This window comes from Grammomys surdaster, unplaced genomic scaffold (assembly GCF_004785775.1).
Source record: "Grammomys surdaster isolate TR1022 unplaced genomic scaffold, NIH_TR_1.0 126109, whole genome shotgun sequence".
NCBI classification, from domain to species: Eukaryota; Metazoa; Chordata; class Mammalia; order Rodentia; family Muridae; genus Grammomys; species Grammomys surdaster.
In genome coordinates this window covers 6,054,944-6,069,870 of record NW_021620917.1, presented here as the reverse complement: position 1 = coordinate 6,069,870, position 14,927 = coordinate 6,054,944, and the positions used below count along the sequence as shown (strand labels likewise).

Sequence of the window (14,927 nt, the reverse complement as noted above, 5' to 3'; positions counted from 1 at the left end):
CCACACCTCCACCCCCTTGCCCAGGTGGCAGCTGAGGATGCCCTACCCCATTCACGATCAGCTGAGCAGCTGAGAGGAGAGGTGCACACAGTAGCTGGCCTCACAGCTGAGAGGAGAGGTGCACACAGTAGCTGGCCTCACAGCTGAGAGGAGAGGTGCACACAGTAGCTGGCCTCACAGGTGAGCTACATGTTGACCAAACAGCCATGGCTCGACTGTGTCTACAGAGCCCAGTGGGATCAGCTGGCTTGTGACCCGCTGAAAGGTGCCCTGAAACTTCCAGGAGGCTGCACTACTGCCGTGCCGTAGTGTTTGCTTTTCTCTGTGTATGTGTGTGTGCGTGTGTGTGCATGTGCTTGTGTGTGTATGTTGATGTGTGTACATGCATGTGCTTGTGTGTATGTGTTGATGTGTGTGTGTGTGTGGGTATGTTGATGTGTGTGTGTTGATGTGTGTATGTGCATGTGCTTGTGTGTGTGTGTATGTTTGTGTATACGTGTACGTGTGTATGTGCTTGTGTGTGCCTATGCATATAAAGGCCAGAGGCAACCTCAGGTGTCTCCTATGTTCCACTTTAATTTTTGACATGTGTTTCATGTGTATTCATGATGAAGGGGAGTATGGGTGTGTGGCAGTGTGCATGTATCATGGCACATGTGTGGAAGTCAGAGGACAACTTGTGGGAGCAAGAAGGGTCAAGTGTATTCTTAGTGGTGAATACCGTTATCCGCGGAGCCATCTCTCCAATCCTGCTACCTTATTATCTGTCTGTCTGTCTGTCTGTCTATTTATTTTGCGAAAGGGTTTTACTATGTAATTCTGGCTGGCCTAGAACTCGGTACGTAGACCAGCCTGGCCTTGAACTCATAAAAATCTACCTGCCCCTGCTTCTGCCTCCTAAGCACTTGGGTTGTGGGTGTGTGCCAGGCTTTATTATTTTTTGATGGGGCCTCTCATTGGCCTGTGGTTCACTGAGGACTCTAGGCTAGTGGATGGTAAGCCCCAGGAATCCTCCTGTCTCAGCACTGGGGTTATAAGACCCTGCTTTAAAATCGTGTATGGGGGGGGGTCATATGGTATATATAGGTGCCTATAGAGTCCAGAAGAGAGTTTTAGATCCCCAGAAGCTGGCATCTGGCAGCCACCCAGTATGGGTGCTGGGAATTGAACTCTGGTCCTCTAGAAGAGCAGCAAGTGCTCTTAACCAGCAAGTCAGGCCTACTGGTTTAAAAAAACAAACAAACAAACAAACAAACAAACAAAAAAACCGTGAGATCTGGGGATCGAATTCATGTCCTCACTCTTGGAAGGGAAACACTCATTGGCTGAGCCATCTCTCCACCACACCCAGTTCTAACAGGATGCTGAGTGGACCTAGCCTGGGGAGACCCTGAGTGACCATGATGTTATCATCTCCTGAGCTCTGTATACAACCTGGAGATTCCCAGACCCTCGCTGACCTAAGTGCTTTGCACTGAGACCTGAACACCTGCAGGATGCTTGCTAGTCCTCGAGCCTGCCTTGGTTTCTGTGGCTTGCACTTCTAGAATCCAGATCTTTATTCTGCCAGGACCAGCCCAGTTCCAGAGGCAAGCATGTGGCCCGGACACCCCGACTCCCCAATCACCATGACAGACAAACACATAATCAGACCAGTGTGGCCAATGAGACAACACTCCCAAATCTATACCCTCTGCTTACCCCCTCCTCCAAGCTCTTGGGAACAAGAGGTCAAATTTGGACCAGTTACAGAAAAGCTGTCACCAGAGAGCTCAGACGTTAACCCAGAAAAGCAGAACCAGAAGGCAGAGACAGTGAAGTCCCTGACATCTCCACTTAGACACCTGGATCAAGCCATGTCTGCTGCGCTGATGTGACTCCATCCAAGGCCGGTTTTGCACACCCCTGATTAAAAGCAGAGGGTACAGATAACAGCAGAGGCAATATATTCAGCCTCATTTCCACCGACATTAGGTTATATACTTTGTTATAAATGGCTCAAGTGGGAGTGTGTGGTGACATGTACCTTTAATCCCAGCACTTGGGAGATAGAAGCAGGCAAAGATCTCTGAGTTTCAGGCCAGCTAAAACTATACAGTGGGATTCCATCTCAAAACAAACAAATTCAATCAATCAATCAATCAATCAATCAGGTGTTTGTGATGAAGAGGAAGCATGTGGGTCAGGGCTCTGAGTCTGACAGGTGCCTGTTCCCTTCCACAGACCCTACAGTGTTGCTAGGTGTGATGAAGGCACTGGTGTCTGAGGTAGACAGCCACAGAATCCCAGCTGAGCACTGACTGTGAGGCAGGAGAGGGGAGCCTGGTCTGACGCTCTGTGGTGAGGTGTGGGGAAGAATCCTGCTGCCACACACAGCATCCCCCTTGGCCTTACTGCCCAGAAGCCAGCCAGGATATTCCTCTGGATCAAGGAAAGGGGCAAGCAGCCTTTGGATGGACCAGTATAGAGAGGGAAGGGGACACTCCCAACTAGCCCTGCTCACAATTGACACGAGGACAAAACCAAACAGAGCCTTGGAGAGGTGGCTGAGTGACTGTGTGAGGGGTGGGGGAGACTCTGAGGCAGCAGGCGATTGGACCCCACCTGTACACAGCCTCTGCCTTCTCTCCAACAGAGGCAGACTTCATCCATTCTACTAAGGTCAGATTTTCAGTACCATTATGAAGTGGGTGCAGTATCACAGGATCCACACCTTCAGTTCTAGAGCATTCTGCTCCTCACAGAAAGGAGCTTGTGTCAGAACAGAACCGTCAAACCTGTCATTCTTGCAGCATGACACTTCTCCGCCCCTCTCCATGATCAACTCTGCTCTGCTGGGATGGGGCTGTAACATTTCTCCCTTCCTAGACGACAGTCGTCAGGGTACCTCTGCCTCATGCCTACACAGGAGTTCCACTGTGGACATCCATGCTTGGGGCTCTGCTGCTGTCCCCAGCTGCTTCCTCTGTGGTGGGCACTGCTGTGACACACAGCAGCCTCTTGCCCATACACCAGGTGGACACAGATTCTGCGAGCAGGGAATCGTGTGTGCATCAGAGGTCTCTGGGATGGACAGCTTGGGCTGTCAACTTGACTACATCCGAAACTCACCTAATCTCAAGCTGCCGAGTAAACTGCTCGGGGATTTTTCTTGATTGGGTCATTCAAGGTCAGAAGACCCACACTATATCCGGATCCTTTGAGGTGGGAAGATCCACCTTTAATCTGGGCCAGGCCTTCTGCTGGCGGCCTGAGTCAAGGACATGGAGGAAGGAAGCTTGTTCTTTTTGCCTGCTTGCCCTCACCCTTCCTGGTAAGTCTATGCCTTCGCTGGCATTAGACCATACTCCTTTAGGATTCTGTTGTATACTGAAGACCAGCTGAGACATCCAGCCTCCAGGACAAGCAACTACTGGATTCTTGGACCTTCTGTTATTTGACAGCCATTGTTGGACTAGCTGGACCACAGTCTGTAAGCCATTCTAATAAATTCCCTTTATATTTATAAAGACTCATCCAAACAGTTCTCCTAGAGACCCCTGAATAATAGTCCCCATAACAGGTTTGAGGTCCCACATGCCAATGGGGCTCATCATGCACATCGGGACACAGCGGGGCACAGCGGAGCAATGCAAGTTGTCAAATGAATGGTTCTTCTCAGCCAGCCCTAACCTGTGAGCCACAGAAAATAAAGTGGTTGTGCTGGCCCTATGCCAGGGCAGAGCCACAAAACCAACTGGAACTCAATATCCACTCGTCCAGAAAAAGGCCAGGGAGATAAGTTTCAGAAAGTAACTCTGTGTAGAGTTATGGTGCTGTAGTCTGAATGAAAATAGCCCCCTATAGACTCACAGGGAGTGGCACTATTAGGAGGTGTGGCCTAATTGGAGTAGGTGTGCCCTCAGTGGGGGAAGTGTGTCACTGTGGGGGGTGTGCTCAAGCTAGGCTCGGTGTCTTCCTGCTGCCTGCAGATCCAGTTGTAGGACTCTCAGCTACCTCTCCAGCACCATGTCTGCCTGCGTGCTGCCATACTTCCTGCCATGATGATAACGGACTAAACCCCTGAAACTGTAAGCCAGCCCCAATTAAATGTTTCCCTGTGTAAGTGTTGCCATGGTCATAGAGTCTCTTCACAGCAATAAATTTCTAACTAAGGCTGTTAGTATTCTGTCTAAACTCCACCTCCACAGTTTACTGGCAACATCCAGGTATGCTCCGCCCCACAGTTACCTGGCAACAGCGAGGTAGGCCTTGCCTACTATAAAAGGGGCTGCTTGCCTCCTCCTCTCTCTCTTACTCTCTTACTCTCTTGTCTCTAGCTTCTCTCTGTCCCCTCGCCCTTCCCCCCTTCCCTTCCCCCTTCCCCCCTTCTCTTCCCCCTTTCCCCACATGGTCATGGCCAGCCTCCACTTCTCTCCTCTCTCTCTCCTCTTTCTCCACCATCTTCTCCCATTTTTCTCCCCACCTTTGCCCTCTGCCCTGAATAAACCCCCTCCCCTTTGGAACCGTTTGGTCTGGTGTTGTCTGTTCTAAGCTGCGTGCCGAAGTCTAACAAAGACAGATGGGGACTATTTCAGACTTTTAGAACTGTCCAGAGAGCTGTGGCTCAGGCCCCAGGTCTAATACCCACCACATACCAAATATATAAGCATCAAGATGCCCAGGCAACCCAGGCTGGAGGTTCCACGGAAGTATGCAAGAGATGAATTTTGACACATACTTAATAAATAAGACAGTACTAGCCAGTAGCCCATTGACTGAGCTGAACCGGTGATACGGAGATGAACTCCAGAGCTCTCTGGCAGCCCTGTTCTCTGCAGCATGGTCCCATCAGCCCCTCTCCACAAAGCCCCAGAGCACACTGGAATCCACGGCATCAGGCAGGGGAGGCAGTGGCCACTGACCTGGCTGTCTCCTCCGCCAGTGTGGGTGCTGGCCTACAGTAGTCCCTTTCAGCTCCCCAACATAATCCCATAGCCCTCCTGAGGCCTGAAGGGGGGAGGCCGCTGCAAGAGGATATTACCACAGGTTTGAAACATTGAGTCAGTCTGAGATACTGGGAAGGGCACGGCTCACCTGTAGAGTACGGTTCCTGCTTCTCCACATGAACGAATTCTTGCCTCTCATACTTGGCACGGATCCACTGCTCACGTAAGAGTCTATAAAGAGAGAGCAGACTCAGATGACTATCTGGACCCCAAGTTCTATGCAGAGAGCCACCATGGTCCCAGCTACCCCTCATAACCAACTTTCAGGAGCCAGAGGTCAGCATGGGTGGCTTCTTGGGTCCACATAGGATGCTCTCCATTCTATTCTCAGAAGTCCCTGCTACCTACCGCTCCTGGCCCCACTGGTCCCCCAGATCCTGCTTTAGGATCACCAAAATAGTCAAGTCGGTAGGCGGAGAACCCAAGCTCTGTTCACCTGAAACACCCCACAGACCCTTCCTTGGTTCTGCAGCTGATCCTGTGTGACAGTTTTTCATTGTTAACCCAACACCTAGAAGAGTCTTCATTCAAGGATTGTCTAGATCAGGTTGGCCTGTGAGTGTGTTTATTGGGAATGATGCTTGAAGACCCTGTCCACTTCGGGTGATACCATTCCCTACTCAGAGGGTTCTCGACTATGCCAAAGAGGAGCAGTTCAGCTGAGAGCAAGTGGGTAAGTGAGCACGCTTGCATTCATTTCTGTCTGCGCTTGTCTGTGAATATACGTGACTAGCTGCTCTGAGCTCTTATCATTGTGACGTTCATGGTCCGTAACCTGGAACTGTAAGCCAAATGTCTTAGTTACGGTTTCTCTTGCTGTAATGAAACACCATGAGCAAAAGCAGCTTGGGGATGAAAGGATTTATTTGGCCTATGCTTCCACATCACTGTTCATCATTGGTGGAATTTAGGACAAGACCTCAAGCTGGGCAGGAACCTGGAGGCAGGAGCTGATGCAGAGCCCATGGAGGGTGCTGCTTACTGGCTTGCTCCTCATGGCTTGCTCAGCCTGCTTTCTTACAGAACCCAGGACCCCTCCAGCCCAGGGGTGGCCTCACCTACAATGGGCTGGTCTTCTCCAGTCAATCACTAAGAAAATGTCCTATAGGCTTGCCTGATCTCAAGAGGATTCTTTCTCTTGCATGACTCTAGTCTGTGTCGAAGTGACATAAAGAACTGGCTGGTACATCAGATAAACCCCTTTCTCCCATAAGTTGTTTTCTATCGGGGTATTTTTAACACAGCAGCAGAAATGAAACTAGGATGCCATGTGACCCCCTGTGGTTTTGGCCACATCTCCACCTTCCCAAGCCTTAGGTCCTGTGTGGGACTTCCCGCTGACAAGCTCTGTTGGATATCCCCTCCCAGAAGCCTCAAGTGCGGTGACTCTGACAATCCCTTCAGCCCTGGCCCCTCACAGTGTCACTCTGGCTTTGTGAATGTAAGTTTCCAAGCCCATAGTACCACCACCTTGGCCTTCCTGGGTGGAAGGATGGTTCAGCCCCATCTCCTGACATTACTGCCTTTCATGAACCTTGCTAGTCAGGCCTTGAAATGGCTTCCCAGCCAATACAAGAGCAGTAGCTCTCAGAAACGGAGGGCTGGGGAGATGGCTCAGTAGGCAAAGCACTTGCCTTCTAAGCATGAGTTCAAGCCCCAGTACCCACCTTAAAAAGTTAAGTGTATGCCTATAATGCCAGAACAAGGAGCTAGATGACAGGAGGGTGCCTGTGGTGCCCTGCCCAGTCAGTCCAGTAAATTGTTGATTCTAGGCCCAGCAAGAAAAATAATGCGGACAGTCCCTGAGAAATGATGTCCAAGGTTGTCCTCTGGCTTCTAACACACACACACACACACACACACACACACACGCTAACACACATACACATATGCAGATATACATCTGATTAGCGGATGTCCCTGAAGTCTTAGGGGAAGCTGTGGGATGAGGGAAAGTAAGCCAGAGACATGGTTCAATCACCAGGGCCATGATGGCCTTTCTCTGCCCCTAAAGCACTGATCAACAGGGCTACAACCAAGAGACCAAAACAAACACAGTTACAGGGCTCAAGCTCTCTTCTACAATGTCACCATCTTGCCTGTTTATATCTGTGCAGGTCTTGTTCCATAGTACCCTTGAAGGCATAGTTCCCTTGCCTTCAAGGGTACTATGAGTCAGGATGACGAGGCTTTGGTGACATCAGTAGGCCCCCCTGTGTGCTTGTGGCCCAAAAGGAGCCAGCTCCTTTCCTGGTTGAGGAATTCTTTGGGAATGTGTCTACAAATACCCACTGTGAGGTCTCAGTGGCCATAATTACTATGACCCTGCCTGAGTCATGAGGCCTTAACCCAAGGCCTTCCATATCAGGAGAGTCCATGTGTTGGATATCCCACGTGTTATATACGCTGAGACAGGCCAGCACAAATACTCCACATGGCTATGAGGAAGTGAGGTTGGTACAGCGTGGGGAGGGTCAGAGTGGAGCCCACACAGAGGCCCAAGGTCCCCTGTCCCACTAACGAGTCCTCCATATCCAGGAAGATCACAACACCAGGCTGCAGAGGCCTCTTTGGTACCCCAGGACCACGATACATCCTTGGTGACTGCTGTATCTGGATCCAGAGGCCACAGAGGGCATGGCAGACGCATGGCAGACACATGGCAGTGTGCCTCTGTGGTGGTTTGCATGAAAATGATCCCCATGGACTCCTATGTGTGAATACTTGGTCCTCAGCTGATGGAACTGTTTGGAAAGGATTGGGAGGCGTGGCCTTGCTGGAACAGGTATGATATTAGGGATAGGCTTTGAGGTTTCCAGAGACTCGGGCTCTTCCTGGTTAGCTCTCTGCTTCCTGCTTGTGGATTAAGATGTGAGCTTTCAGTTGCTGCTCCAGCTGACTTCCGCTGCCCCTTGGCTCTGCCATTAAAAACTCTAACCCTCTGAAATGAGCCCAATTAAAAATTTTTAAAATAAGTTCCTTTTATGATAGTGTTTTATCACAGCAATAAAAAAGGAACTAAGACAGAAGTTGGTACCAGGGAGTGGACTACTGCTGTGACAGGCTGAATCAGGTAGGATTTTTGGGGAGGAATGTGGAAGATGTGGGGACTGTGGACTGGGAAAGCTGTTAAGTGTTATAAGCAGAGCTTATCGGGCCATCCTAGGAGGAGCTTGGAAGACAGCATTGCTGAGAGCTCTGTGGGCTGTGGAGTCCAGCTCAGCAGGTTTCAGGTGGGGGTGGGGCCAGGGCAGTATTAGCAACTGACCTAGAGAGCATTCTTGTGATATTTTTGGCAAAGAATTTGGGTATCTTCTGCCCTTGCCCTAAGAATTTACATGAAGCTAAATTGAAAAATAATGGACTGATTTCTTTGGCAGAAGAGACACCTGACAGGGACTCTGTCAAGGAGTTATTAGTGATAACACTTACACAGGCCTACAATGAAAAGGAGCACGTGGGGCAAAAAGAAATACAAAATGCACAGAGAAAGAGCACCGGGAAGTTAATGTTGGAGCTCTGGTTGCACAGAGAGAGATGAGGGGGTTAAGGAGAGACCCTGATCTTCATTTCAATAAAAGGAGAGGCACCCTCAGGGCAAGACCCCAACCCAGCTAAGCTCCCAACTTGTGAAGGGAAAAGGCCTCAGGAATTTTCTGCTTCTAAAAAGCAACAATAAATAAAATTGGGTGCAAATGTTATTCAAAAGGAGCCAGGGTTCACCCCAAGCAGGTGGCTGAACCCAGTTTTGCTGTGTGGCTCTGGCTTTAGAATCCAGAAGGATACACTGGTAAAGAAGTCGAAATCTTGTTCCACAGTTAAGGAAAGCTACTGAGGCCAGGAGTATGTCAGGGGAGTCGCCACATGAGGCCCTGAGAGGTGAGAGGCCATCGTGTGAAGCTGTGCAAATGAAGCCTGGGTTGTGTTGGAGGCCCTGTGACGCTGCAGATTCCGGAGTTGTGGGATACCTCCCAAAGAAAGAGAGTGGAAGCGGCCCAAGAGAGAGAAACGTGTGGTGGTCAGCAAATCTGGTAAAGAAGTGGTGATGTATACTCTGTCCCACTGTATGCTGGAAGTGTGTGATTTGCTTTTGATTTTATAGAGGGTTACAGTTAAGAGATTGCCTCGAGTCTCAGAGGAGATGCTGGACTTTGAACTTAAGACTGTAAAAGGCTATGGGGCATTTTGAGGCTGGACTAAAGCCATTTGTATTATGATATAGTCAGGAGGCAGGGGAGTGGTGAGGGAGCAGACCCTGGTGGGCTGAGTGAGAGCGGCCCCCGTAGGCTCCCACGTTTGAATGCTTTGTCTCTAGTTGGAGGAGTTGCTTGTGGACCAAGATGTAAGCTCATAATTGCTATTCCAATGTCTTCGCCCTGTCCGAAACTCTAACCCTCTGAAAACGTGAACTTAATTAAACTCTTTCTTCTGTAAGTTGCCTTGGTCAACGGCCTTCTCTCACAGCAATAGGAAAGTAACTAATCCAACCCCCCAGGGTGCAGGTCCATGAGGGGACAAAGCCCTACTTCCCGGCCAAGGCTGCCCTGCTCAGGGGCCTAGGGCACATCTCTCACCAGAGGCTCCCAGCTGCTAGCAACCCCTGGGAGACTCCCTAGGACAGATCCTTTCTTATTCTGGGAACTCAGAGAGGGGAGGCCACGCCCATAGCCTCATCTCTACCCATCCCAGCCTGGCCAACCTGTGTAAATACCAAGGCAGGATTACAACCAAACTCCAGGTCTTGTGCTATGGTCTTGAACACCAGAACAGTTGAATCAGCCTCACTTGGAAACAGATTAAACAAGTCAAATCGAAGAGAGGCTATTTTTCGGCCTAGGCCTCCAATGCAGTACAACTGGTGACTCGGTCAGCCACAGAGAGACCACCCTGTGAGAGCTCAGCCGGGAGCACTATTGGAGGAGCTGACCTGGGCCTCAGGCTCACTGCTGAAGGATTTGTAATATTTGAGGCACTCAGTATCGGACCCAGCTTGCTCAGCCGGCGCTCAGCCACAGCAATGGGTCCCTGTTACTCTTCACTTCCACAGTTCTAGTTCGGGTGTTCGAGGAAGCTACGGCAGAGCACTGTCTGGGGCTTGGGGGGTACTGTTGGGGAACCCTAGGATTTCACATGGCCACTGGGTTCCCCCAGTGTGCAGCTCCATCTCAGACCACACAGGGAGAGGGTCTGGAAATGTGCTTGCTGACAGAGATCAGAACTGTCGAGCATAGGGAGAAGTCGCAGCTAGCATGTCTCCAAGGACGACCCTCTAGCTGAGCTCCTGGTTCCCAGTCTCGGGATGGTGGGCTGGGGAAATTCCCCTGAGCACAGCTGTACCCCTGACCCAGCTTATCAGGGATACCATTTCGAGGTACAGAATAACCCCCTCCCAGGCCTTCCCCAGGCTGGCCCAGGAAACGGTCCTTCCTTTGAAAGTCCCGTCAGCTGAAGGCCACACAGCTTGACACCTGTACCTCCTAAGCAATGTAAGATGCAGCTCTGTCTCCAAAGACACAAAGTGCTACAGGCCATAGCAGGCACCATGTGTCTTCCTGGATTGGGAGGAGGCAGACCAAGGCTGTGGCTGGGACACCCTGACTGCCCGCAACCTGCTCTGACAGGCCCTAGTGCTAGATACAGGGCTGAGTGCTTCATGCCAGCACCTGGCACTGCCTCAGTTACCCAGGTTCCACAGTTGTCATGGGCTTCTCCACTCTAGCCTTCAGCATTTGGTGTCACACACTATCCTCAGTAGCAATCCGTGGACAAATGTCCCCGACTCTATCACTGTGTGAGCCTCACAGTTCACATCCAGTCTCCCCTACCCCACGATGACCGTCGAGCCACACAGACTTTGCACTGGGACTCACGGCTACCCATCACAACACACATGTCACACGTTCACACGCATGGCACGCCACAGAGGCTCGTGCAAGGCCTCTTCTCGCAGCACCCACAGTCTGTACATGGATTCGCATACCACCGTAGGTAAGTGGTACCAAGACCCAAGAGGCCTTAGTCTAGGATGCCCACTCAGCGGAGAGGGCCTGGCGGCCAGCACCATACAGAAAGATGTGTCTGGTGCCCTTCTTGTAACAGAGTGGACCATTTCAGTCCAGGCCAGGAAGTGCTGGCAACAGAAATGCAAATGACCCTGACCACAGAGCAGTTGGTGACAAAAAACCACATCTCAGAATAGCTGGTTACAGCATGGGCTTCTGACCTGTGCGGAGAGCCTAGCAGGTTGGGGGCAGATCCCTGTAGGTGAGGGTTAGGTCGCCCCCCTCTCCACTTCCCGGGGCATGTGAGCGTGAATCATGGAGTACAGCAGTAGAGCCTGAGGCTCAGCAGTGGCTCCGGCTTCTCTCTCATGAGACTCTGAGAGTCTGAGAGTCAGGGGCCTGCCATCGATGAGTTTAGTGGTGGTGCAGAAATGCACAGATAAGGTGGCCTGGCGCACCCAGCTTCTCTTCCACACAACAGTCCCCAACTGGTCCCAGGGCCTCCTGCCTTTTCCTCCCCCTCCTCCCCTTCTCTTCTCCCTCTTCCTTCCCCTCCCCCTTCTCCTACACTCCCACACCCTCCTCCTCTTCCTTCCTTTTCTCTCTTTCCTTCCCTCCCCTCTCTCCTCATGGTCCTCCTCTTTCCCTCTCTTTCCTCCCCTCCCCCTTGCCCCTCTCCTACACCCCTGCCTCCTCCTTCTCTCTCCTTCCTTCCCTCTACTCCTCTCCCTTTCTCCTCACATCCCTTCCCCTCCTACTTACACCTCTGCTCCCTCCTCTTCTCTCTTTCCTTTCCTCCTCTTCCTCCTCCTCCTCTCCCTCCTCCTCCTTTCCCTCCTCTTCTTCCTCTCCCTCCTCCTCCTCCTCTTCCTCCTCTTCCTCCTCTCCCTCCTCTTCCTCCTCTTCCTCTTCTCCCTCCTCTTCCTCCTCTCCCTCCTCCTCTTCCTCCTCCTCCTCTCCCTCCTCTTCCTCTCCCTCCTCCTCCTCCTCTCCCTCCTCTTCCTCCTCTCCTTCCTCCTCCTCCTCTCCCTCTTCTTCCTCCTCTTCCTCCTCCTCCTTCTCTTCCACTCCACACCTTCTTCCCTCCCTTCTTCCTTCTAAGTCACCTGTTCCCCAGACACGCCCCAGCCTCTCCTCTGCAATCACATCAGGACTGTGACCTCCCACCCCTATTCCCAGACAGCCTCTCTTCTCTTCTCCTCTCCTTTCTTCTCCTCTTCTCCCCTGCCCCCTATCTCCTAAAGATTCAAGGAGATCCCCTCCCCTCTCACTGTCCCAGGTTAGACCCTGCAAAAGCTAGCATAGGAATGCCAACTCCTGGGTCAGCTGTTGATCCCACCCGCTCCTCCAGGGGGATGTGGAGAGGTGGGGCACAAGCTGCAGTGACTCCCACAGTCAGGGCTGCAGAGGTGACCCTGGGAGCCTCCCTGGGGAGCAGCAGCCTCCCTCCCGTGCCAGGTGTTTGGAGGTTCCTCTACTGGGCTGTTGGGTAGGTCACCCTAGGACCTTGGGTTTATCAAGTGAGTCAATCCAAGAAAAACGCTGAGCAAACATGAACCTGGGTGGGGCCCAGGTGGAGCCAGAACTAAACCGCACCGGGCTTGGGAATGGGGGGCAGAGGTGGGGTGCAGAGGGAGAGGGAGCAGTGCTCAGGACTGGGGTCAGGCCAGGTCCTCATCCTGTTTCTATGAAAGAGAAAGTCACTCCTGAAAAGTTCCAGAAGGGCAAGCAGCTTGCACAGTCATGCAGCTGCCTTGGTTCTGGCCTTTCTCTGACCCAAGGCAGGGTGGCTTCTGTCTGCCCACAGAATGGGGATTTCCAGCGTAGATCCTGCCCCCATGTCCTCCAGGAGCTCTCTTAACCCCTCTGGGACCCAAAGCCTCTTATCAGGAGCTATGGTGGGTGGACTGACGGCCCTGTGTCCACTGGGTCTCCATGACAGCACACGGGTCATCCAAGCAGTGGGTATGACTGATCTCTGCCCCAGTCTGCTTAGAGAAGTGAGCTAAGATGCTCTGCCAGGGAAAGGCAGACAAGGCAGGCGAGGCCCAGAGACTATCCAGGAGCTGAAAGGAGGGATGTAGTGTGGAAGTCAGAACCTGGGCCAGATGGGCCTCATGAACAGAGCTGCCCCTGTGGCTCAGCTCTGACAGTCTGCCTGATCTCCTGAGCCCTCAGGGGCGGCTGGCTGTGTCAGGCACCCAGAAGATAGATGTGGTGAGATGCCCTGCCCTACCCTGCTCTGCCCTTCAGGAACCCTGAGACCACTAAGAAAGTCAGTAGAGAATCTAAGGACTGAATCTAAAGGTCCCCCAGCTCAGCAGGACTGAAAGGTGCCACACAGGACCAAGACAGGGAGTCAGACAGAGCTGGAAGGGGGTCCCATGGGGGTATATCCCAGACAAAGGCCAAGAGGGATCCAGCGCCCCCACTCTTTGCTACACATGCCAGGGGGAAGGGGCTTGCACAGACAGCAAGGGCTAGCTGGGATCCTGGGAGAGAGGGAGGGAAGGGCCAAGTCCACAGTTGTCACTGGCTTATTATGACTGTCCCTGCTAGCTTGGAAGATGGGGAAACTGAGGCTGAGAGAAAGTAGGCAACTAGCCCCTTTGTCCCTCTTCCTGCAATTTCTTGATACCAGGTGGCTTGTCCTGTCAGGCAGCTTCCCGCTTCTTCCACCCAGGCCACTAGGGGCATCCGAGAGCCCAAGATCCACTTAAGACCCTGAGAAGGGACCTTGATAGCTCCCAGTGCACCCAGGTCCACCCAGAAGCCACAAGCAGTAAAACCAGGATGGGGGTTCACACCTATTTCTAGTACCCAGGAGGCTGAAGCAAGAGGGTAGGAGTTACAGGCTAGCTTAGGCTACCTACAGATCAAGACCCTTCCATAAAAGAAAAACAAAAACAGTTAGATAGATAGATAGATAGATAGATAGATAGATAGATACATACATACACACACACACATAAATGGATAGAGGTCAGGTCAGGTAGTGAAGATAGCCAAGACCCTTCTCACTGGGTCCCTGAGAACCTATCCCACAATCTTTTCCCAAATACTCAAAGGCTCAGCCCCATCTGAGTGCCCCATGGGCCCGCCCAGTGCCACCCAGGGCCAGGCCCAGCGCTGTTTACCAGCTCCCTGACAGAGGCCTTTGTGTACTCACTGGCAGTCGGAAAACGTGGGCCGGTAGTAGAAGGGTGGTACTTTGGACTCAAATGTGGCTCTGGCAGCCTCGTTCCCATGAGATGTCATGAACTGCAAGAGAGAGGAGCAGGGTCAGAGGCAGGGACCCTCGGATCCTGGGACAGCGGTGGCTTCTGGGTAACTCCTTTAGGCCACTGCAAGGTCATCTGAGCCGAGATGCTGAGAGCTTAGCCAGGCCTTGGGACGGGCTCCTGGAACTGTCCTGACTCAGGTACAGGGCTCCCAGGGACAGGGAAGGAGAGGATACAGAAGGAGCGCCCTAAAGATCGTCCCAGAGGGGCAGCGATGTGGCTCTCCAGGTTAAAATACCTTCCACAACAACCAAACGACTCAAGTTCAATCCCATGGTGGAAGAAGCAGACTAAGTCTTGAAAGTTATCCTCGGGTCACCACATGCTCAGCATGGCATGTGTGAGCCTGCACTTATTCACATACCACACACAAATTTACACACATAGTAATAAAATGCACTAAATTCAGGGGCTAACGACGTGGCTCAGGGCACCCTCACACATACACATACACGCACACAAGCCTACAGATGCATAACTGTAGTAACATTTTTAAAGCAACTCATGGACCTGCAAGATAGCTCAGTAAGGAAAGGTGCTTGCTGTTTATAAAATTAAAAATTAAAAACAACCCTCAGGGGCTGGAGATGGAGCTCAGCAGTAGATCATCTGCCTAGAATCCCCCAGTGAGGGGCTGGGGTGTGGCTCAGTGGTAG

At 51.9% G+C, this 14,927-nt stretch overlaps 1 protein-coding gene across 1 annotated transcript in view; it reads right to left on the bottom strand.

Annotated features, from left to right (window-relative positions):
* Adap1 (ArfGAP with dual PH domains 1) overlaps positions 1-14,927 on the bottom strand; it is a 54,250-nt gene that overhangs the window by 12,837 nt on the left and 26,486 nt on the right. Inside the window, exons 3-4 of the mRNA XM_028756034.1 lie at positions 14,160-14,251; positions 5,077-5,159 (exon numbers count right to left, since the gene is read on the bottom strand). Coding sequence (XP_028611867.1) covers positions 5,077-5,159; positions 14,160-14,251 — 175 coding nt within the window. The remainder of the gene's footprint in view (positions 1-5,076; positions 5,160-14,159; positions 14,252-14,927) is intronic.